The sequence below is a fragment of the Pseudopodoces humilis genome, chromosome 3 (genome assembly GCF_049639895.1).
Source record: "Pseudopodoces humilis isolate 2021_Gansu_Grassland_sample_001 chromosome 3, ASM4963989v1, whole genome shotgun sequence".
Classification (NCBI taxonomy): domain Eukaryota; kingdom Metazoa; phylum Chordata; class Aves; order Passeriformes; family Paridae; genus Pseudopodoces; species Pseudopodoces humilis.
Window position 1 is genome coordinate 112,263,907 of NC_142202.1, and position 24,746 is coordinate 112,288,652.

General features: G+C 53.1%; 2 protein-coding genes across 9 annotated transcripts in view; one reads left to right on the plus strand and one right to left on the minus strand.

The window, feature by feature from the left end:
• Window positions 1–4,597, plus strand: part of INTS9 (integrator complex subunit 9) — a 60,702-nt gene extending 56,105 nt beyond the window's left edge. The window contains exons 15-17 of the mRNA XM_014257626.2: window positions 456–554; window positions 1,532–1,669; window positions 2,536–4,597. Of these exons, the coding sequence (XP_014113101.2) occupies window positions 456–554; window positions 1,532–1,669; window positions 2,536–2,712 (414 nt within the window). The 3' untranslated portion in view covers window positions 2,713–4,597. The remainder of the gene's footprint in view (window positions 1–455; window positions 555–1,531; window positions 1,670–2,535) is intronic.
• Window positions 4,598–7,044: 2,447 nt separating this feature from the next.
• EXTL3 (exostosin like glycosyltransferase 3) overlaps window positions 7,045–24,746 on the minus strand; it is a 112,777-nt gene continuing 95,075 nt past the window's right edge. For all 8 annotated transcript variants that reach the window (XM_014257652.2, XM_014257645.2, XM_014257649.2 and 5 more), the window contains 4 exons: window positions 14,019–14,146; window positions 11,341–11,485; window positions 10,828–10,956; window positions 7,045–10,083 (listed from right to left, as the gene is read on the minus strand). In XM_014257652.2, the coding sequence (XP_014113127.1) occupies window positions 9,874–10,083; window positions 10,828–10,956; window positions 11,341–11,485; window positions 14,019–14,146 (612 nt within the window). In that variant the 3' untranslated portion in view covers window positions 7,045–9,873. The remainder of the gene's footprint in view (window positions 10,084–10,827; window positions 10,957–11,340; window positions 11,486–14,018; window positions 14,147–24,746) is intronic.

Here is a 24,746-nt window from a genome sequence, read left to right on the forward strand (position 1 = left end):
GGGTTGATTGAAAACATTGGGGTTTTTAAGGACAAACCCTTCTTATTCCAGATATTCTGCAGTCAGGAACTGAGAGGAAACTCACTTTGATTTTTCATTGTCCATCAGCATAACAAACATAATAATGCTGGATTAGACCACAAGTTTTACTCACTAAAATTATTAATGAAACAATTGTCTCTTCACACAAGGGTTCTCTGTGCTTATTATGGTTTTTGGGACCAGCCCTGCTCCCTGCAAACCTCGTGCTGCTCTGCTCATGGTGTGAAATCCATAATTTTGGGAGCTGGAAGGAGGCTGGGCAGGTCCGAGGAGCTCTTCAGTCTATCAGTGGCTTTGTGTTTACAGTTCATTAGCCCATGTTTAAAAATACCACACTGCCAATTTATCTCACAGCTGGGTTCATGCATGTTTTGAGCTGATCACTTGCTGAACAAAATCTCCTTTTGCTTCAGCTTGCAGATTCCCTCGTGCCCTTGGAGATCAAGCCTGGTATTTCCTTGGCAACAGTTTCTGCTGTGCTGCATACTAAGGACAACAAGCACGTGCTGCAGGTACAGCCTAATGGGAAAGGGAGAAAAATATCCTTATTCTGGCTTTTGCTGCCATCCAGGACCCCAGCAAGCCCTCCTGCAGCTCCTTCCCACTGGAGCAGAGCCCTTGGCAGAGGCTTTGCCCTGGCATGTGCGGCTGAGGAATTACACCCGGAGCAGGGAGTGGGATGCAAATCAATCTCTCTGCCCTCTTTTCCTTGGCTATGTGCCTGGCTGAGATAAAAGGGGAAGTGAGATAATTCCTGAAGAGAGGCTACAGATCATCCTGCTGTCTTCCATAGTCAGGAACAGCATCAGTCAACCTCTCAGGACCAAGGGCTGGAGGAGAGAGATGACCTGGGACATCAGACTTGGGAAGGGACCATCTGCCTTCCGTGTCCCTGGAGGCTGCACATCTCTGTACACCCCTGCCCACTCCCTTCCTGCCACCCCCTTCAGGCTGGCACTGCAATTCCTGGGTGCCCTGCAGGAGCAGGGGATGGCCAGGGACCTGCTCAGCAGCAGCTGCCCTGGTCCCCTTTCTCTCAGATCCATGAGGCTGCAGGGCCTCACTGAACAACCCTTCCCACACTGGGCAGCAGAGCTGGCTGGGCCCAGGACACTTGGGAAGAGAGCCCAGTGTGGAAATGTCAGGGACATGAAGGTTGGGTGAGGATTTCAGTCAGAGCACAGCAGACAGGCTGCCCTCCTCTTCCCAAGCTGCTTCCCTGGAAACCCTCAGCAGCGCTGGAAACACTGCAGTGCTGCAATGGAATTGGGCTGAGGCTGCTGTTGTTCATTTACTCCCTTCTCCACCCATTCCTGCTGCCAAATAAACTTAGACCTGGGCTTAAAATGCCAGAATCCTCATAAATGGCTGGAACTAAGCCACGTTCTCATTCCCTGAGTAGTTGCTCGATCTGAATTTGCCTGTTTCCCCAACCTGTTGTTTGCTTTAGAGTGGGATGATTTTTTTTTTCTCCTTTCTCATCCATCAGCTCCCCCCAAAACCTCCCCAACCTCCTGCCAGCAAGAAGAGGAAGCGGGTGAGTGATGATGTGCCCGAGTGCAAATCTTTGAAGCCGCTGCTGAGTGGCTCCATCCCTGTGGACCAGTTTGTGCAGACTCTGGAGAAGGTGAGGAGTCTCAGAGAGAGGGAAAGTAATTTTATTGTGGCTTGAAATGGAGAAAGGCCAGTGAGTTCCCAAAGTGCTCCAGGGTGTCTCTGCACTTCAGAATAGAGGGAATTGTTCCCTATGGAGCTGTTCCTGCTATGCAGGGTTCATGTCAGTGATCTCCTCCTCTTTCCCATGGAAGCAGAGCTTTTGGGTGGGTGATTTGCCTCACAGAACTTTTGGATTCAGCAGCTGAGGGAGTCTCAAAAGCATTTAAATTTCTACAAGATTTGTAAGAAGGTGAACAAGTGAAGAATAGATCCTGGAAATGTCTCCACTAGTGGAGGAGCCTCCTGAGGAAGCTGAACAAATTCGCTTGCTGCTCTCTGGAGTCTTGTTCTCACCTGCAGGGGATAATTGGAGATAATTAGCAGGGAAAAGGGTGGGACTGCAGACTTCCCGTGCCTAAAGCAGCTCCAGGAGAGCTGGAGAGGGACTTGGGACAAGGCATGGAGGGACAGGACACAGGGAATGGCTTCCCACTGCCAGAGGGCAGGGATGGATGGGATATTGGGAAGGAATTGTTCCCTGGGAGGGTGGGGAGGCCCTGGCACAGGGTGCCCAGAGAAGCTGTGGCTGTCCCTGGATCCCTGGAAGTGTCCAAGGCCAGCTCAGACACGGCTTGGAGCAGCCTGGGACAGTGGAAGGTGTCCCTGCCCATGGCAGGGGGTGGCACTGGATGAGATTTAAGGTTCCCTTCCCACCCAAACCAATCTTTGATTCCATGCAATTCCCCCTCATCCCTGTGCCCTGCTGTCTCCTCTCTCCCAGTTTTCCTGAAATGTGCTCATTTATTTCCCTCTCTCCCTCTCCCACCCCAAATCCAGCACGGCTTCAGCGACGTGAAGGTGGAGGACACGGCCAAGGGCCACATTGTGCTGCTGCAGGAGGCAGAGACCCTGATCCAGCTGGAGGAGGACTCCACCCACATCATCTGTGACAATGACGAGCCCCTGAGGGTGAAGCTGCGGGACCTGGTGCTCAAATTCCTGCAGAAATTTTAGCTCATGGACATCAGGAGGCTCTGCAAGGAGAGAGCCTGGAGGAGCAGAACTTGGATCTGTCCAAGGAGAGAGAGAGAATCCTGTGATTCAGAGAGACCAGAAACCACATTCCCCTTCATGGAGGAGCAAGGGAGTATTTTTAATATCTATTTTTTAAATCTTATTTTTAACCTGTTGTGGAGTACTTTGGAGGAGATTCCTGTTGTGTAAAAGTGGGAGCTGGGAATCTTACAGGAGATAAGAACTGCAGAGTAAGTAACTGGAGTGTTTATTTACAACATCAGGGTGAACTGCTGCTCCTCTGTGTCCCTCAGCAGTGTCTGCCCTGGTCCTTCACCTGACAGAACTCTGCAGGAATATTGAAACAATGGCCTTTTTCCTCACACTGCTTCTTCCCAGTCCCCAGATCCTTCTCCCTGCCTCTCCTTCCTGTGTGTTGTTCACGTGTCCTTCACTGGCAAGAGGAGGGGAGAGCTGATGAGGCAAAGAGTGTACAAATAAAAATGGAAAAAAAGGGGGTCTGGTGGACATGGAGAATAGTGGGAAGAGCCTGGCCATTCCCTGCACAAGCAGAGGCACTTTGGAAAAGCTTTATCCTGTAGGAATTCAAGTGTTTATTTGATGCTGCAGCCTCACCTGTTACAGCCACATCTGTCCCTGGAGCTCCAGGCCTTGCACTGGTTCCTCCTGGGTTCCTCCATCAGCAGCAGAGGAAACACCTCAGGAAGACACTTAGGGAAGTCCATAAAGCAGGAAAATTCCTAATACTCATAAAAACCATTTCGAGATTTAAGTGCCTCTTGTTTCTACCTTCCAAAAACTTGTCCTTGCAGCGCCCCCATCCCAAATCCTGGATGGAATTCTGAGTCATTTATCCAAACCCATCTGTACTGCAGGCCTGGGGAGGCTTTTCCCTCCCCAAGTCACGTATTTGGGGCCTCACCTCAGTCAATAGTATTGCTTTTAAAGGCTTCCCATTTCTCAGATTTACTGCTGTTCATTTTCTATTGGATTGTTTTGTATTTATTTGGTGTTAAAAAATAAAAAGCAGAGTGAGTCTGCCCAGGAGGGAGCACATCCCGTGGTTTATAAAAGCCTCTCCATGCCCATTCCACATCCTTGTCCTGATGCCTTTGGGAAATAAAGCTGCTCCTCCAGTTCATCCCTTTGGGAAGATGGAGGGAGTGGAAGCAGCTCTGTAATAAAATCTCTTTGCCATTGCAGTGTCCACATCCCATTTCATCATTCCCATGAAGGGTTTCTGCTGGCTTGGGTGTGCAGATGCCAGCACCCACACCTTTATTCTGTGTGTGCACAGGTGTGTGAGGAGTGGTGTCACCAACACGAGAAACTTGGGGCGGTGGAATTAAATCCTCATCGGGGTCTGCAGCTTTAGCATCATTTAAAAACAGAGTAAATGAACTGGGATAATTTCACTTTAATAAACTCCAGAGGGATTATTCCTAACCCAGAGAGGCCGTGGGATAAACTCATCTTTCTGCTGGTTACCTCACCTCCAGCACTGATCCCACTGCTCCAGTGCCTTCCTTTTCACATTCCCAAGGCTTTCCCACCCTCCTCAGGCAGAGAAAGTAAAAATTGAAAGTTTTACATTTTTCTTCCTGTCATTTTGAGCAGGAAAACTTCTCATTGTTCCATCCAGTCCAGCAGCTGAGAGTAGGTTGTTTTGTTGTATTCAGGTTGTACCTGCTGGAAAAACAAACATGCTGGGAGGGGAATTCTTTAATGGGAAACCCTACTTAAACTGGAGAAAGAAGTGTTTGTTCCTTCTGCACAGAAAAACAAACAGCATTTCTTGGGGCTGGCTCAGTCCTGCAGAGGGCACCGTGGCAGCCCAGGGAGCTGCCAGGGGAAGAATACCATGAATGCAATCCAGGCTTTATCCAGAAGTTCCCAATTTCATGGCCGAAGAGCAGCAAAAGTTCCTGGTTTCACTCTTCTTCCAGAGGGGAAAATAAATTCCCTTGGCCCCCATGTGGCTGTTTGTGCCGTGGCCATCCCCATTCCCTGGATCCCACATCCCTTCCTGAGCTGCTCCAGCCTCTCTCCACTGCTTCCCTCATTAAACACAATTAGTGGGGTGTGTGGCAAGTGATTAATTCCCAGTGACTTCCCAACCCTGTGCTCCCACAGGAGTAATGGGGAGGAAAGGTTAAAATCGGGTTTCTGCTCTGGGATGGCTTTTATGGAGCAGCTGGTGGAGATGAGTTTATTGTGTTTTCTCTCCTTTAACGTGAGACCCAGTGAAAACAGCTGGAGCAGGGGAGTTAACGCCCGGTCCCTGCCCTGGCTCAGTCACTGTCACTGGGCTCTCTCACCTCCATGAGCACCTGGACGTGAGGAGCAGAGGGAAACCGGAGCAAAGTGCTGGGTCTGTGCCCCACAGCTGCCCCACAGCAGCTCAGCCTTTGGCAGGAGTGGGAGGAGATTTGGGATTGGCTGCGCATCAGAACCTGGGCAGGCTCGTGGTGGGAAAGGTGGGATCTGACAGGTCCCATTCACCTGTCACAGGTGAGCTGTCACCTGGGAGCCATGGACTGTGACCCCATCCCTCAAGGATCCATGGACTGTGAAATCATTGCTTGACGATCCATGAATTGTGACCCTCATCCCTCAGGGATCCATGGACTGTGACCCTCATCCCTCAGGGATCCATGGACTGTGACCCTCATCCCTCAAGGATCCATGGACTGTGACCCTCATCCCTCAAGGATCCATGGACTGTGACCCCATCCCTCAGGGATCCATGGACTGTGACCCTCATCCCTCAAGGATCCATGGACTGTGACCCCATCCCTCAAGGATCCATGGACTGTGAACTCTTCCCTGGAAGACCATGAAGTGGGGCAGGTCCTCCCAGGACCCATCACCTGGGACAGATCACCCGGGAAGGGGTGGCAGCAGGTCCTGTCCTGGGCTCAGCAGGAGCTGGTGGCTTTCATGGCACTGCTGGCCAGAACAAGAACAATTCCAGTGGAATTGTGTTTTAGCAAGGAGTGCATCATCCAAAAGGGAGAATCGAGGGCACTTTGTAGTGCAGAGGAGTGGAGTGTAAAGCACTTCACCCTGCCCTCCTCCTGGGAGCAGGGAGTGAATAAATGATTAACAGGATTTATCGCCTCTGTTTCCTCATCCCAGGCTAGAAACTCTCAGAGGAAAACGGGGAAATGGAACCGGAGCTGTGGCTTCTCTCACCAAACACAGCAGTTACAGCAGGAAAAATTATTGATCAGGAGATTTTTATCTCGGGAAAAGCCTCAGGAGAAAATCGGCTCCAGCTGAGTCTGTGCCCAAGGTGCTGCTGGGCTCGTTTGGGAGCCAGATCCCAAACCAACATCCCACTGCTGCTGCCAGGCCGGGGTCCTGGAGTGAGGAATTCTGTGCCCTTCCCTGCCAGTGATGGCCCTGCCTCCCTGCAGTATTTTGGGGACAGATCACTGGCATTTGGGAGGCTGAGCATACACCTCTTCCCTCCAGGATTAAAATCCTTTGGGGTTTTCCTGGAGCCTCTCCTGGAAACAAACCCCAGCACAAACCAAGCCTTACTCCAAGGCAGAAGGGAAAATGCAGGACACAATTCCCAGTGGGAGGAGCAGCAAGGGCAAGAGACAGAGGTGAAAAGTGACAACAGAAGTGAAAAGTGACCACGGAGGAAGCAGCTGCTCAGGAGGGAGGGCAAAAAACAAAAGGCAATAGGAAGGGAGGGAGGAAATGCAGCCACATGCAGGAAATCCTGAGGGACTGCCAGCCCAGCGTGGAGGGGATCCCATGGCTCGTGGCCCAGCTGGCTCCATTCCTCCTCTCTGCTCCTCCCTGCATGTTTGAAGCTGGGAATTTACTTACAAGCCTCGTGGATCCGTTTGGTTTTTCCACCTCCTTCATAGGAGAGGGACCAGGAGCATCCTGAGCCATCAATGCCGTGGGAAGTGTCCCCTGAAAGCCCTCGGCTCTGGATTCCTGGGCAGGGATGGAGCTGCAGTCCCAGCTGGCTCAGCTGCTGCTTTCATTGCCTACAAACACCCCCATGCCTACAGAAACCACACAGAGCAGCCCCAGAACGGGGATGGGGTGGCCCTGGAAGCCACTCAGGGTCCAACCCCTCCCAGGGGCTGTCCTGGCCCAGCCATGAGCTCAGCAGGGACACGATGAACCCCGGGCACTGCCATCCATGAGGAGTTCCCAGCATTCCAGACCAGCTCCCCTGCTCCATGGGAACAGAAACCCAGAAGTTGCCTGGTTTTTGGGGTGTCCCAGGGCCAGGAGCAGCATCAGCCCCATCCCCACCCCCAGCAAAGAGGCACCGAGACTCTCCCAAGTTAAACTCTCCATTTATTGGAACCTTTTACAAAAAAACTCAACATTGTGCTCGTGTTGAAGGAGTGTTCCTTGTCTCTCAGCTCCTGGCGGTGCTCAGGGCACCGTGGGCACAAGGGGAGGGCAGGGGCCGTGTGACACAGCCGGGGCTGGGGCCGTGTCACCTCGGTCGTTGCTATTTACAGCGGGAAAGGCCTCGCTCCGTGCCCGGGGGAAGCAGCAGAAACTCTGGAACTGGGGAAAAGGTGCAGCTGCCAAGAGCCCCAGGAGCTGGGATGGGATCGTACAACCAAACCTGAGCTTCGGAGTGACCCTGGGATGCCCTGAAAATCCCGGGAGAACGGTGCGTGGTGGCAAGGAAGGTGTTTGGGATGGTGGCACGGGTGGGAGCGCGCTCTGGAAAAGCCCCTCTCCTCCTGGCAGGTCCTGGCAGGTCTCAGGAGCAGAAAGCTGGGCTGTGAATGCCGGTCCTGTTTTCCAGGGGGCTCGGTGGTGTTTGGGATAATTTGGGAAAAGCCGCAGCAGAAGGGCCGGGAGGGGCAGCACCAGCCCTGTGGGTGGGGAAGATGTTCCTGCCGGAACATTTTCATTTCCTCACAGAATTCCATCCCTCCCAACGCTGCTGCTGCCCTGGTATCTCCCAGCAGCAGCCTCTTTATCCCTTCACTCCCAAATCCCCCCCCTTTAGGGGCGCTCAGCAAGGAGGAATTCATCCCACCACATGCAGACAGATCCCACCGCACATCCTGCTCCTGCTCCAGCACAAGGTGCAGGGGGATCATCCCAAGAGAAAAAAAACAGCTTGGGAAAAAGGCCAAAGAGCCTGGGAACAGTTGGATTTGCTCTGCTGATCCACAATCTCAACTGGCCTCGAATGGAAACAGAACAAGGGGAAGCAGAATTCCCAGCCTGGGGCTCCGACACGCTGAGCATCCCGAGCCCCACGACGCTCTCGGCAATGCCAACACTTCCCGTCCCCTCCGTGTTCCCCCGGCTCTCACTGCAGTAACATCTCCCTGGGATTTTGGAAAGCCTGAAGGCTGCAGCAGTGCCTGTGTTTGGATAAAGTGCAGTCCTCGCCCACATCACCCCGTGCTCCGGCAGGGCAGAGCTGACCCCGGGCCCGGGCTGTGCCTGAGCCACGGCATCGCTGCTAACGAACCCCCACTAATGAGGGTGGAATTAAAGCCGTGGCAGAAGAGCTCAGGCCCCTCGGGAATGCTGGAGCTGACAGCTCCTGACAAGTGCCACATTTCCACTCTGGGCAGCACAGAGAATCCTCCCATGGCATTTTTAAGGAGACTGTGAGACTTCACGTGCTGCGTTTTGAGCATCTGATGTTAAAACAAGAAGGGAATGGAAAGGGCAAAAGAAACATAGGGAAATATTCCTGTTTTGCTGTGGTCAGTGGTGCTGGTGAAGGCACGAGCCATGGGCTCTGCTGGGAACAGGCTGCTCCTTCCCTCCCCAGGGAGGAAGTGTCAGTGCTGATAGGAAAACCTATAGGGGAGAGGAGTTTGGAGAGGCCCCAAAAGGTGGTGCAGGAGGAACTTGGACAGGGCTGGCCTTGGGAACGAGCCCAGGAGCTGCTGCTGGACCATCCCTGCTCTCACACACCAGGGGTGACATCCAGGAAAAGCAGGGACACCTTCCCACCTGCCCAGCAACAGCTTCCCCAGGCTGCTCACAAACACCTGGGATGTGCTGAGGGAGAACCACACGAGGGCCAAGCTGAGCTCGGGTGGTCACAGCTGTGACAGCATTTTGCTCTGGGGGACAGGAACCAGCTCCAAACCCACGCTGTGAACGTGATCCCAGCGGCATCACACCCTGGGAAGCTCCTGTTGGGATTAAGCCTGGGCCACAGCCCGAAGCCAGGCGGGGGTTAAGGCAGCCACGCTGAGCCCCACGGCAAAGCCGAGGTGGGCACGGCGTGCTCTGGGATGGGGATGAGGCAGAGCAGGAATTGCAGCTCTGGCTCACCCAGGCTGGGTGCAGAGCCTGCAGGAGCCTGGAGCACTTCCAGCCCTGGCTGTGCTGCAGGTGGATCTTCCCTAAGCCCCAAACACGCTCCCTGTCTTTAGAGGATCAGCAGGACAAGGTGGGAAAAGACACCGAGACAGCAGCGACTGAACCCCCCGGGCTGCGGCAGGAACGGGGCCAGAGCTGGAGCTGGAACGTCCATCCAGGCCAACCTCACCCCTCTCCAGGGCTCAGGGTGGGGAGCAGAGCACTGTGACACCTGAGAGGCCTCAGCAGTAGCCACAGGGCAAGAGAAGCCAGGAGGATCTGGTGGGTGGAAAGGGCTGTGCCATGGGAGGAAGGATGGGGACAGCAGCGGTGACAGGAGCTGCCCTGATGCTGCACCCAAACACCTCTGAGCTGGCCTTGCTACGGTCCCTTCGGACGGGCTGAAGGGTCCAGAGGGGGAAATGAGGTGGGGAGAGGGGAGGGAAAAGAAAACAAAAAAGCGCCTCACGCGGCAAATCTAAAACACTTTCATTTTAAATAACAATAATTATAATTAAAAAGAACGGCTGCCCTTGGCTAGCGAAGGGGCAGAGCCAGCGAGCCATTCCTCAGTGTACGACCCGTGGGAGTGTCCTTCCAGGAGCCACGGGATCCCACTCCCTGTCCGGGTGAGCCGCTCTGGGAGCGCGGGGAAGTGCCCGTCCCAATCCAGGCCGTCCCGTTTGCCGGCGGGAGCGAGGCCGGAGTCCAGAGCAAACGGCCTTTTGCTCTCACAGCCCCAACAAAGAGCCCCGTGCCGGCCTCCCCCGCCTCCAGCCACAGCTGGGAGCTGGGAATGTCCAGCTGCTCCCAGCTCTAGATGAACTTGAAGCATTTGGTCTTGTCGTGGGGCAGGCGGGTCTTGAAGAGGACCGAGTCGACGCGGAACTGGGTGTAGAGCAGGGGCATGTACCCGTACACCTTCACAAAGAAGTTGATGCACTTGTGCCGCTCGTGGAAGTGGGAATCGTCGTGGGACAGCGCCTGGGGACAGCCGGGGCAGCGGAACGTCCAGCGGGAGGTCACCTGCCGGATGGACACAGGTGTCAGGGCCACGCTGCCCACAGCACCCAGCCCGGGGCACTGCCAGGTGGCTCGGGAATGGATGGAATCTCGGGATGGAATCTCGGGATGGAATCTCAGGATGGAGTCTTGGGATGGACTGGGTTGGAAGGGAGCTCAAAGCTCATCCAGTCCCACCCCCTGCCATGGGCAGGGACACCTTCCTCTATCCCAGGCTGCTCCAAGCCCTGTCCAGCCTGGCCTTGCACACTTCCAGGGATCCAGGGACAGCCACAGCTGCTCTGGGCACCCTGTGCCAGGGTCTCACCACCCTCACGGCCAACAATTCCTTCCCAATATCCCATCCATCCCTGTCCTCTGGCACTGGGAAGCCATTCCCTGTGTCCTGTCCCTCCATCCCTTGTCCCCAGTCCCTCTCCAGCTCTCCTGGAGCCCCTTTAGGCCCTGGAAGGGGCTCTGAGCTCTCTCTGGAGCCTTCTCTTCTCCAGGTGAGCATCCCCAGCTCTCCCAGCCTGGCTCCAGAGCAGAGACCATCTCTGCTGTGGACAGGGAACCTTTCACCAGAATTCCATCTGATTTAGTCCTGTAATGTCAAACCTCAATTCACCTGCTCTGTGGCAGGGATTTGGCTGATTCCAAAGGCTGAGCTTTCCCACTGGAGCTGGATTCCCTGGAGCAGACACCACTCACTTCCCAACCACAGCTTCTCCAGCAAAGCCAACCCCGAGACAAGTGCCGGTGCTTTACCTTGATGGGAGGTTTCCTGGTCAGGTGGGACACCAGGAAGTTCATGGCGATGTCCTCGCAGTTGATGTACTCGTCCACCATGTCCCGGATGGCCTGGGGCATCACGTAGGAGTACAGGTAGGCGTAGTACTGCAACGGGAACACGCGGCCGTTCGGGACCTGACCCACAGCTGGATCAGGGATCCCGGCGGAGACGTTCCCGTAACGGAGTTAATCCCACACCGAGATCCTCTGTAGCCACAGCAGCAGCAAATCTGCCACGGGCACCACCCTCCTCTCCTGGAACCTCAGAAATGGAGGAATGGGGGTTCCAGCCCCCTCCTGCCAGCCCAGCAGGAACAGCCACTGGATACCCTTCCCAATGCACTCAGGTTGTGGCTGTGTTTCAGTTTGGAGGAAGTCAGGGGAAAGGAACAGAGAGCTCCCACATTTGTCCTTAAAAAATCACAACCCCCCAGAGCTGCAGCCTCAGGTGGCTGTGAGCAGGAAGGGGCAGCCCCGGGGAGCTCTCACCTTGTGGAAGAAGGCAGCACCAGTGAGCACCATGGAGAGCTCGCAGGAGTAGTTGGAGTTGTAGAGCCAGGACTGGTGGGGGATGTCCCAGGCGTGGTAGCGCCCCGGGAAGCCCACGATGCGATCCCTGGCCTCTCTCCACACCCTGCAAACACAGAACTGCCCGTGAGACACACACCTGGGAGCCCACCCAGAGGGGCTGCAAGGGATGGAGAACATAAAGGGGTTTGGCAACTGCTTATCCAAGGAATGCCCAAAGTGCAAAAAGGAAAACTGTGTTAAAATGTGCTCCCGTCCTAGAACACAGCCGAGCTGCTTATGCACAGGGAAAGGGTTCCTAATCCATAAATTAGGGGATTTTGTAGCTCATAAGGGCTGTTCTGGAGGATTGAAAGAAAACTAAGGCCAGAGCAGCCCAGGCTCAGCCTGGGAGGAGCCCAACACCTCCTGGCCTCTTCCCCAAATCCTTGGGATTTTCCATCTGCCAGCAGCTCAGTGAAGCCAAGACAACATCAACCTCCCTTAGGGAAAGCTTCAAGACCAGGTTGGACAGGGCTTGGAGCACCCTGGGACAATGGAAGGTGTCCCTGCCCGTGGCAGGGGTGGGACTGGATGAGCCTTCAGCTCCCTTCCAACCCAAACTGTTCCAGGACTCTGGAAATCCCACAATTCCATAATTCTGTAAAAAGCTGCTGAGATGCTGAAGGCCCGAGGGAAGACCTGGATTGCCAAAGTGCCAGCTCCTCATCCCAAACTGCAGCTTCCCGGGCTCCGGCCATACAGGAAAAGCCTCCAGGGCCCTGAGTGCCTCCCTCACCCCACCACATGCTCAAAGTCCAGCTTTGGGAATGAAATCCTGAGCTTTGTGGATTGCTTCACGTTCTGCTCTCATCTGCAGCTCACGCTCCTCCAGAGAAATCCCCCTGGGGAGCTGCAACACTGGCAGGAATAATTAAGGAAAAAGTCAGTGCCTGATGCCTAAGCTGGGAAACAAATCCAGCTTCCAGAGGCAGGGGTGCTGGATTCCTTGGATCATCCAGCCCCCTCCTGCTGCTCCGTGCCCAAGCTGTGACTCCAGGCTGCAGGAGAGAACTCCCTGTGCACACAGAAGGGTTTTCCCTTCTTCCCAGGCACAAAACTGGGCAGAAAGTGCCGTATTTGGGTTTTTTCCCTCATTTGGGTGTGAGTTTCTCCCACTAGCCCTGTTCTGGGAGAGCTACAGGAGGAAAGCAGCAGAGGAAACCGAGATTCTCTGAGCTTTCCCTACACTTACGGAGCACAGGAGTGTTTGTTGTTCAGTCTTCCACTCCAATTAATTAAACTCCAAGATAATCCCGAGGAATCACCACCACCAGCAGCTTCCCTGGCTCTATCCTCCCCCCAGCACTCATTTGCTGCAGTTCCTGTCAATCCAGGGTGCTTGTTTAGAAAAGCTGGAAGTCAAAACCACTTATTCCCTTTCTCTTCTCCCACATCTTCGCTTTCCTACGAATGTGATGCTTTTTCCTTCCCAGCTCACAAAAGTCAGGATTTCTCTGGAGAATCCTTCTGGGGGCGCTCAGAGAGTTGCTTCCAGCTCCCTCCTGAGTGGCAAACAGGGAAAAATGATGCTTTTGGCCCCAAGAATCAAAGCCTGGAGCAAAGTTTTGACAAAGCACAGCTGTTGTGGGCAGAGGTTCACTCCAGTGCCGAGACTCCGGCAGTTCCTGGGAATGTGTTAACACAGGGAGCCTTTGTGGGAACAGGGTGTCTGTAAGCAGGGATATGAGTGAGAATGACACAGGGCACTTACAACCTTCATTTGATGCTCTCCAGGGCTAATCAGCAAAACCTCAGCCAGGCAAAGGAAAACAGAGACCAAAAAAGGGGAGATGACAGCCCAGTTTGGATAAAGAGCCTGGAGTGGGGCAGGGAAGGGAAGCCAGGAATCCTGATGCCTCCTCTTGCACTTCAATCCCTCTCATGCCTTGTTTCTCATCTCTCTGGGGGAGCCTGGTGGGTTTCCAGTACCTTTCTGTACCTTTTAATCCTCCTCCCAAGCAGGTTTTGGTCCCTGTCTCCTTCCCCCGGGCAGCTGCCGGGTGTTCTCCGACCGGGAATCGCAGTCCCTGCCCCCTGAGCCACCCTCAGTCCCCAGCAGCTCCTGGCAGGGAGCGAGGTTTGGCTGCAGGAGCTGCAGGAGCAGCTGGCACAAACCTCCCCCGGCAGGAGCCCCCTCATTCCCGACATCAGGAAGCTTTTTCCAGGGAAAAGTCAAGGGAAAGCTGGGGGCTGGCAGCGAGAGCAGCCAGCGCCTGCCTTGGGCTGCTCTGCAGGAGAAAGGGAACTGTCACTCCCCAGTGCCACACGGAGCAGAGGGTGGCAGCCACCACCAGCCCTGCCTCTGGCTCACGGATGGAGCACATGAAACAAATCCTCTTGGATTTCCACCCTCAGAAGCCACAGGCGTTAAATCCATTCAGGACCACGATCAGCACGGCAAAAGCTGAAGAGCTGGGTTAAGAAGTGTGGGAAATGGGGTTTCCTGGACAACCTGGGATCAGGTTCCCCACGCCATTAACGCGTGTTTCCCCAAGAAACGGAGCTGGGGAGCCGTGGGAAGGGATGTGCCAGCCCCAGTGGTGCCCCTGGACAGATCCTGGCTGTGGGGAGGAGCGCTTTGTGCGGAGGGCTCTCACCGGAAGCCAAACATGATCTCGTCGTGGCGCAGGTGGGCGTCGTCGTCGATGGACAGGATGGCCTCGGTCTCGATCTCGTCCCAGGGCAGGAACCGGTTGTTCAGGCTGTTCTTCTCCGTGCGCACTACCTGCGGGGCGGGAGTGACGTTTAGGGGCTGCGGGGCCCCGGGTGGTGACAATTCCCCTCACCCCCAGCCATACACCTGGAAAATCCTACTGGAAAATCCTACTGGATTTCTCCCTCTTACAAGAACCATGGAGTAGAATCATGGAGTTGGAAGGAACACACCAGGATCATCCAGTCCAGCCTGTGGCTCTGCCCAGGACACCCCAACAACCCCACCCTGGGCATCCCTGAGAGCGTTGTCCAAACACTCCTGGAGCTCCGGCAGCCTTGGGAATGTCACCATTCCCTGGGGAGCTGTTCCAGTGCCTGACACCCTCCAGGGAAGAACCTTTCCTGATATCCAGCCTAAACCTCCCCTGCACAGTTTCACACCATCCCTGACAGCCCCATCCACCCTGGATCCTTTCCCCTGCTCTTACACTTCCAGCCTCCCGTGGCTGATCCGAAGTCACTCCGTCCATCCCACATTTCCCGCCCCATTCCATCCCTCCAGTCATTTCCCTGCCTCTGCTCTGAACAATCTCCATTATAAAATAAAGCCCAGCCTGGTGAAAAGACCAAAGCATCACAGCAACAGAACTCCATTAAATAAGATTACATTTGATCCCACAAAAAAGCCCACGCTGAAACCATTAACAGTGGAAATATTTGTATCGGGATCTGCGTGACAGCTGGGATGATTCAATTCCCATGGAAAGCCAGTCTTGGAGCTTTCATCTGCTGAAACCTCCAGGGGGATGGAATATTGGGCAGGAACACGTGGAATATTTCATTAAAGAGCCATCAAAAGCACCAACAATCTACTGCAGGTGAGCAGACCAGGCAGCTCTGGCCGATGGAAAAGCAGCATTCCCACCCCGGGAGCTCTGTGGTTTCATCAGGATGTGGAAAAACCAGGGACAACGTCAGCACAGGAATTTCTGATCCTGCTCCCTCCCGAGGTGGAGCAGCATCACAAAGCTCTGCTCAGTGCTTGGCTTGGCTGAAGGGTTATCCAGAGCCAGCAGATGCTCCCAGGGGTTTCTTCTCTGCCTGGGAACTGCTGGAAAAGAGCTTGCAGGAATCAGGGTGGGAATGGGGTGAGGAGGGAAGCAGGAGGAGGCAACTCCACACTCCGTGTTCAGCTCTGGGGTCCTCAGCACAGGAAGGACGTGGATCTGCTGGAGTGAGTCCAGCCTGGAGAAAAGAAGGATCCAGAGAGAGCTCAGAGCCCCTTCCAGGGCCTAAAGGGGCTCCAGGAGAGCTGGAGAGGGACTGGGGACAAGGGATGGAGGGACAGGACACAGGGAATGGCTTCCCAGTGCCAGAGGGCAGGGATGGATGGGATATTGGGAAGGAATTGTTCCCTGTGAGGGTGGTGAGACCCTGGCACAGGGTGCCCAGAGAAGCTGTGGCTGTCCCTGGATCCCTGGAAGTGTCCAAGGCCAGGTTGGATGGGGCTTGGAGCAACCTGGGGTAGTGGAAGGTGTCCTTGCACATGGCTGGGGGTGGGACTGGACGAGATTTAAGGTTCCTTCCCAGCCCAACCATTCTGGAATCCTCGGAGTCACCAGCACTGACCTCCCGTGTGCTCCAGGGCAGTGGAGCTGTCACTGGGAGATCTCTGCCAGGAGAGTTTCCTGTCTCCACCTGGAGACAGCCAGAGTGGGAGAACCCACCTTTCCTCTCAAACATCAACACTGCTCCTTGGGAGTTGTGTCCCTTCAGCTCCCACCCCCTGCCCTGGGTGGGTCTCACCCCCAGAAGAGCCCAGAGGTGCCATAACCAACCCTCTCTGTCCCTTTTCAGATGCTGAGGTCTCAATCTCTCCCCCAGCGCTGCTTTTCCCACATTTCCATCGTTTTAAGGACCAATTTTGCCACAACTTTGTTCCCTAATGGTCTCGAGGCAGGAGCTCTGTCAAAACCCAAAGATGTTCCCTCAGCAAAGCTGAGAGGCTCTGGCAGAAGGAGGAGGCAGCAGTTCTCCTTCCCAAGGAGATTCAGACAGTGAGGAGGACACGAAATCAGGCAGAGAACAGAGAGACCCCAGCCCATCACCAGAACACCTCCTCCCCTCACAGCAAGGGCTCCAAACACCGAGCAGAGCATCAGTGCTGGGACCTGCACCAAACCCAACCCCTCCAGACCCAAAACCACCCCAGACTGTGCCCTGCTCGCCTGATTTTGGTCGTTTTGGACTTTTGTTTGGGACTAGTTCTCTTTAAAACACTTTGCCATCAGCTCAATGGCCCAGAGCCCAAAAGCACGAACCTCCTGAGCAGTTTGCAAAGTTTGGAGATACCTGAAATGCCTCCAAGCACCCAACAGAACACATCAGAAGCTTCTTCTGCTTTTAGAAAATCAGTTCCAGGTGATTCAGTCCCAAAACATGGGATTTGTTTGACTCAAGGAGCACAAAACCCCACAACATCCATTTCCTCCCAGTGTTTTGTTATTCACAGACACATGGGACAAATAGATCTTAAAAAACCTGAGAGAAAAACTAAACCAGAGCATAAATCCAGAGTCTGCCCAGCAATAATGTCCTTTTACCGATACTTTAAAATACCTTTTTATACATAAACACAAAAAAACCCGCAGCAAAATCAATACCTTCCAGCAATCTCCGTGCTAGCGAGGCTTCATGCTTAAGCTTTAAATTAAGTGTCACATATAATTTGATGGTGAAAACATGAGGAATGCCCGTGCCCTTGGAGAAGTTTTGACAGCTCAGCTTAGTGAACTGGATTGATTTCTGGGCAAAGAGCAAACTCTGCAAGAAACCGGGCGCCTCGTTGCTCACGTCAGGTCTCTGTGAGGGGAGAAAAGCCTGAAGGATGATGCCCTTAGGAGAGCTGGATAATTTGGGGAGACAGTGAATGAGCCCTCAGGAAAAGGATCCGTTTCCATCTGTGCCAAAGATGAGGAATTCTACCCAAAGGGGCTGGGGGAGGAGAGCAGGGTGGGGTGGGGACTCACTGAGCAGCGCTCGGATGCTCTCCGTGCAGGAAAGGGTTAACGCCTGTCCTGGATCACGGGTGACTCCTCTGACCCGGCCAGCCTCGGAACTTGGCCCCAGAGGTGCCACCACTGTCCCCAGCCATCAAAGAGTGCCACATCTGGGAGCTGATGACCTTCATCCCAGCCCTGGTTCCCAGCTGAGCAGGTCGCTTCCCGCCCTCCTCGCTTTCCGCAGCAGCGCACAGGAAGCCGAGGCTTCCCCAGCCCTCCCACGTGCACGGGTGGGAAAGAAATCAATTAAAAATCAGCCAATCTAAGCTTAACAGAGGCCAGGGAGGGCTCTGCTGGAGGACTTTGGGAGATGGCAAACTCTAGGAAAAGGGAACAACAAATTCCAAGTGTCCCTGAAGCCACCCTGTCACACACTTTTAATTTCAACTCCTGGTTTGGCCAAATCCAGACAGGTTTTAAGAAAGTTGCCCGGATCAGCACTTGAGATCCACAGACTGAGATCCACCAGGGTCCCTTCCCTCCACACATCAGGCACAAGTGCTGGGATTATTTACAACTCTCTGGAAGGAGGGAAGAGAATAAATCACATCCATTATTACCACGGCCGACTCCATTCCCACTCCCTCTGCAGCCGAGGCGTGAGACCTGATTTTGGTCATTTTTGACTTTTGTTTGGGACTTGCAGCTCTGCAAATGCATCCAGAGATGGGCATGAGGGAGACAACAACTCTGCCTGGTCCCATCAACCAGCATCCTCCTGGAAGATGAGTCGTTTTTTGGAAGTGAAGCTGTCAGAACGAGTTTGCACTGAGCCAGGCGACAAATGTGGGATGTCAGACGGGGACAAAGCACACGGCCTCAGGCTGGGTAGAGAGGAGGAATTTCTTCATGGAAAGGGTGGTCGGGCATTGGAAGGCGCTGCCCAGGGAGGTTTGGAGTTGCCATCACTGGAGGTGTCCAAGGAAAGGTCTGGATGTGGCGCTCAGAGCCCTGGGCTGGGGACAAGGTGGGGATGGGGCACAGGTGGGACTGGATGGGCCTGAAGGACTTTTCCAAGCTGAGTGGTTCTGTGATTCTCTCGACATCCTGGCTACAGCAGGAATTCTGGCACTGGGTAAGGCTCCATATGGAAACCTCGGGTTCCCTTTGGTAGAGATGATTTTGATCCTGATGTCTCTGAGCTCTCACTTCATGGAAGGAGAGAAGAGCCACGATCACGTCGGCTCCAGGACAAGCAGCCGAGCTCTGTGCCAGGACAGGTGCCAAGGAGAAGCCAAAGGAGCTGCTGTCATCACCAGAGATGCCACCCAAAATCTCCGCAGCCCATTCCCAGTGGGATGACACTGGAGTAAATCCCGCGAGTCCGACCGCGGACGCATTTTAAGCTCGATTTTCTCAGTGTTTTATCACTACCTGTTCTGGGCAAGCTGAGCTGCTCCACAAAAGCTGGCAGGATCACCGTGGCTCTCAGCCCAGACCTCAAATCTGCTTGGCTGCCCCTACCAAGGACAACCATGGAGGTGCTGATTGAAGATTTCCAAGTGCAGCCTCACCGCTGGTGTCCTGCCCTGCCCACACAGAACTTCTTCCCTCCTGCCAACCTCAACTGCCACCATGAGAAAACCCTCAGAGGACAGAAATTCCTGCTGGCCAGCATTCCAAAGCCAAGAGCACAGATCCAGGCCTTTGGCTCAGCCAGGAGTTCTTCATTTCATGAGAAATGAAAGAATCTGGCCTCACTCGATACAACACGAGGCTTCTCCCGGCACGTTTCCAGAGCCGCGTGGGCAGGGAGGAGATGGGATGCCAGCATGGCATTTCCATCAGAGCCAAGCCCCTGGGATGATGCCCTTCCTCCCCAAAACCAGGCTCTTTTTCCCAACACAGACCCAAAAAAGCTCGAGGAAATGAGTCTGGCACAACACGGGACTCCAGGGTGTTTGCGGCAGCTCCCGATGAGCGGCGAATCCCGCAGGAATCGCTGCCCTGCACTTTGACACTGTGTGAGCAGGGTGTCAAAGCCCCTGCCAGATCCGAGCAGGCTGGCATTTGTAAAAGGAAAATGGATGTTCTTTTGGCTGTGTTTGTGATAATGAATGTTTAAAAACCTTGGGACGCAGAGGTGAAATCGCAGATAAAGCACAAAAAGCAGCCCTGAGGTGTTTGTCAGGACAATGATGTTGGGTGTTAGTCTGGGTTTAACACACTCAGATCCTGATACATCAATAAACGGGAATATTTCAACTCCTAATTACCACATCCAGAGCCATCCTGAGGGGGTGCCTGGATCCTCCTGTATCCAGGGACGTGCTCCTCTCGTGACTGGTCTCTCACCGTTCCCAGCTGGTTCCCAGCTTTGTTCCAGGGCTGGATGAGTCCCAGGACGTGCCTGGATGGAGCTGTGGGTAGCCAAGGGGGACATCAGTCCTCTCCCATCCCACAGAAATCCTCTGGAATCTGCTCCCTTGTTCGACTTGATGGCACCAAAAAATCCATTTATCGGAGCATCCACCCCAAACCTGTCACTTTTAGCAGGATGTTTCCTCGGTCGTGCATTGCCTGAGGAGCTGTCCCTGGTTTGTAGTGGTTTCCCCTGGCAATTCTTCACCTTCTTGTTTTCTCTTTAATCCTCCCTTGTAAAGATGGAGTGGGAAGTTAATGTTTCCCCCTTTCTCGTGTATTAATTATTCCCTGCTCCTTCCTCTTCACCTTGAAACAGCCACGGCCCCTCCTTCATGCCCTGAACCTCCAGCTTTGTTACCTCCAACTTAAAGCGTTTTCAAAATCTGAATTAAAAGGATTTACAGACTATTTTAAGACTCATCTCCAGAGGTATGAGAAGGGTATTTAGCTCCAAAGCCATCCAAAGGCAGCGCATGCTGAATATAAATTGGCAAAACAGATGCATTTTAAAAATACATGTAATTAAATAATGCAACATAAAACCCAGCATAAATTATCCCCTGCTGAGAACAAAACCACACAGGAAGATACCACGGAAAGGCTTTTTTAAAATTGATGCCGTGTCCACGCACAGAAAATGTGCAAACACTTGGTCTCCCTTTAAACTCCTCAGCAGAGATCAGTGGGTCACTCGTCTCTGAGAGGAGAAAACAGCTTGAGATACAAATAAAACTGATTATTTATTCATTTTCGTACAGGAGCAGCTGTCGCGTCTTCCCGGAGAAACGAAAGGAGAAGGATGCTCCTTTTAACATTAAAGGGATGCAGATAGTTATTTTTATTCTCTGCGTGCTGCTGTTAGTGGCTGTGCAATTAGAGATGCACATGGAGCTGGCTGTCCAATTAGATTTATTTTACAATTAATTGTAATTATTTGGCTCAAAGAAGGTCCCTGGGATAACACGCTGTCATGTTCCAACACTTCCACTGCTGCAGCTCATTCCCTTCTCAACTTCCCGAAATTCCTGTGTGTGCTTTCCATGAAAGCTCACAGGGAAAAACTGCAGAGTGCAAAGCTCACGATCCAACTTCCACCGGCAGGTCTGGGATCACGAGCCAGATTTACGAGCTGCTGTTTGCTGTGAAGCCAAGAAAAGTCGTTTCAAGAAGAAAGAGCTCACTCTTTTGAGAGTTTTGATAGTGATAACCCAAATTTTTGGGTTGGTGGGGTTTTTTTTTTGCAGTGGAACAATTCCCAGAGGTGTGATCATGCAACCACAGAATCATTAAGGCTGGAGAGATCAAAGGTGATCAAATCCAACCATTAACCCACGATCCACACCCAGCACATCCACGTGTTTTATCAACCACCTCCAGGGATGGGGACTCCAGCACTGCCCTGGGCAGTTCCAATGCCTGACCACCCTTTCCATGGAGAAATCCCTCCTGGTGCCCAACCTGACCCTCCCTTGGTGCAGTCTGAGGTTTGTCCTCTCCTCCTGTCCCTGTTCCCTGGGAGCAGAGCCCGACCCCCCCAACTGTCCCCTCCTGTCAGGGAGTTGTGCAGAGCCAGAAGGGCCCCCTGAGCCTCCTTTTCTCCAGGCTGAGCCCCTTTCCCAGCTCCCTCAGCCTCTCCTGGTGCTCCAGCCCCTTCCCCAGCTCCGTTCCCTGCCCTGGACATGCCCCTCAGGGTCTCTCTTGCCACAGGGGGCCCCAAACTGACCCTGGGATTGGAGGCGTCCCCGCAGTGCCCAGCACGTGCCAGGAGCGATGTCCTGACAGATGTCACTGTTTTTCATCGATTCTCTCTCAAATTGCAGCTGGATGAACCTGTTTTCACCTGCCTTGGTATTCAAGGCCTGATAATTCCAAAGGAATTCTGCCCAGCCTAGAAACAGTCCCGGATGCCAGAGCTGGAACACCCCAGGGAGATGATGGGCAGGAGCAGGAGTGTCCCCAGCACGGATTTCCCATCTGTACACCGTTATTTGTCAACTCTCAACTTCATCCTCTGTGCCTCTTCTTCCTCTCCAAATTCCCCCTGGCTGTTCTAGTGGCAATTTTAACAACAAAAAGGTTGTTCTGATGAGGTGGGGACACCTTCCTCACACTGCCTGTACCAAACCCACAGGGATGTCATTTGGGACCACTGCTGCAAAAGAGAACACGCAAAGAGGCAGAAAGAGGGCAGGCAGCAGCTTCTAACGCCACCCAAAAGGTGCAGTGTTACTGCCTGGAGCTCAGGGATGAGGGATTCAAACCACCTGTGGGCAACAAAAGCTTCCCAGACTGGTAAATACCGACAGCTGAGGAATGGATGTGTGCAGTCAGTGAGCCTGGGAGCAGATCCCACCCTCCTGCTTCAGAACTGACCCAACCCAGAGCCCTGGGATTCAGCAGGAGTTTGGCTGCAGATCCCTGGAGCAGAGGGAGCCTGAGGAACACCCCAGCTTGGAGTGACCACTGTTCTGAACTGGTTCCCATCTCCTGGACCTGTTTTGGGATCAGCGGGAAGCTGCCACTGTACCAGGCAGGGCAGAGCTGCACAAGGAACTGACTGGGAAAGCCTGGCCCTTGTTTTGGCAAAAATGTTCATTTTCCTTGCCTGCCTCACTCTCCCAGATGTGCTCCCAGATGTGAGGAGCGCTCAGAGCTGTGTCAGGCCAGGTACAAGCTCCTTGCTGTCCTCAGAAGAGCCACACAAGAGCCCAAGAACCACTCACAGACTGCAGCTGCCTGACCTGATTTCAGTAAACAAGCAAAACCCCCAAAACTCCTAAAGTATGAAAGCCCAGCTCTCCCTCAGCCCATCACAGCTATTCCCACACTTCTGATTTCCCTGGAAAAGGCACATTCATTGCCAGTCCCCTGATCCCTGCTGAGAAGCCTGGCAGCAAATGGACTGGGAGCTCAGGGGTGGGGCTGAGAGGAGCTGTCACATCTCATCTGTGAGACAGCAGATGGAAAAGTCAGGAGGGGCTCAGGAGCACCCCGAGGTCTCCTCCCCTCACCAAGCCATCAGAGCCACCACGGGAGGAAACCCAGCAACTTCCATCCTGGAGACAAATGCACAGCAGAAAGGCAGAGTGCTGGAAATCCAATGGCTGTGATCCCAGGGGATTATTGGAAACACCTCCAGAGCTTATCTTTCCACACTTTGCTCTTTGGCTGATAGCCCGGCTGCTTTAATTACCAGAGGCTCTCGTCAGTGCAAAGCCTCTGTATTGTTGTGCAATTACTTCTTCAGCAGGTTCCTCCTCGGGATCTGTCAGACAGGATTTCCACCGCAGCAGGAAAACAAAACACCTGGCAGAGCAGGTGCCATTATTTGTAAATTTGTTCACGTTGGTGCGCCTCGCTCTTCGGAAAACATCGTTCCCAAGGATGCTCGGAGACGTTTCCAGCAATTAAAAGCTGCTCTGACCTATCCTACAAGAGCTTCAGTGCAAACATTTGTATCTGAGGGCATCCAAGTGAACAGCACAGCCCAACAAAGGGAGGAGGGAACTGGAGTCAGACTGTAACTCACTGAGCAGCTACTAAAAAACCTGGAATATAAACTCTGATACAAGCAGAGCCAAGAAGCCATCAGGTTTGCAGGCAGGTTATTGTTTTGATGGGAAGAGGACAGTGGATTTATTAATGTTTATGTGGCTGGGAGCAGCAACCATAAAACACTCAGGCACATAAACTCACTTTTGGCTTCCAGGTAGAGTCCAGACCGGAAGCCTTCCGGGGATTTCTGAGGTGAGAAGGCTGAGATCTCACGGGGAAAGTTCTGGGTGAAATGAAGACAGCTTGCTGCCAGCGTGCCTGCCCTCAAATCCGTCATGGAGGGACGAGAGCTCCTTTATGGAATGTCAGAAGAACGGTCCCAGTGGCCACACCACAATCCCCAAATTGGCATTTCATCCCTCGTTGTTCCCGTTGTTCCACGAGCAGAACTCACTGAGAGCTGCAAGTACCATCAGCTCCAGTTCAGGATGTGAAAGGGGACAAATAAAGGCAGAGGCAGCCAGTGACAAATCTGGATACAAGGTCTAGACGAGTTTCTAAGGAACTTCCCTTTGCTCACAGATTTCAATTTCTGGATCCTAATTGCTGGAATCCTTGGCTAAATCCTACTTCACCTGGTCCATGTCTCACACCAGTCCAGAGGATCAGAGAACTCAAGCCACAGACAATGTCATGTCCTTCAACACTTGATTTATCCCAAGGCTTTTGGTTCAACAAAATCCAGGAGGAAAAAAATGCTTCCATCAAGAGGCAGTTAATAATTCCTGCCAAAAACACGGTTGGGATGAATCCAGACTCCCAGAACCACCTCCCACGAGCATGGGTTGGGAATTAAGGGCCAGCATGTGTTAGGAATCACAGAGATCACATAAACGAGTCACAATTCAAAACAACTCCTTCCATAAATTCCCAATAAAATCAACTTAATTAATATCAGTGTTCTGAAACCTGTGCATTGTCACCTGCATTCACAGCAAGAGGAAATTGAGCCCCACTGGAAAGAATAATCCAGTTTATGGCTGTTCTGAAGCTTTTCTCATTCCCTCTCAGCTGTCTCCTGTCACAGCCCAAGATGGGGCTGTCCCTTGTCACAGAGATAAGCCAGGCTCCCACAAGCCAGGCTCTGGGCAGAGATCAAAGCCTTGATCAGGCTGGAAATGGAACTTCCCTGCCCCAAATGCCTTCAATGTTGAGAACAAAACCCATTTCTCCTCCCCCCACGAAGCTCAAACCCCTCAGAGTTCAGTTCAAATGAGCTTTCAGGAAGCTGAAGACCTCGCTGAACTATTTGGATCTGGAAGTGTTATCTGGGAAGACTGAAGCTTCCCCAGATTTCCCATCTTTCTGCCAGTAGAAAATCTGGGAATAGGTGAAAACAGCATTTCTGTGGACTTACAAGGAGACATGTGGATGTTTCAGTGACCAGGTGTGGCCTCAGTTTCCCTCTAGTGCCCTTAGTTCCTTTTCCTGATGCTCCTTCAGCCAATTTCAGGAGTAGGAAAAAAATTCTCGCTTTTCTTAACAGGGCTAACACAGATTTTAATTAACTAAAGGTTTTAAGTAAATGGAAGTGTCTGAAAAGTACTGATTTCCCCCCTGATTTTCTCATAGGCTCCAAAATTCCATTCCCTCACTGTCAACAGGAGAAAAAGCTCCATCCTTTCTGGGTGCTTGTAGTGAAACAACTGATTGCAGGGATTCTGGAGACAGGACAAAGGGAAAACAAAC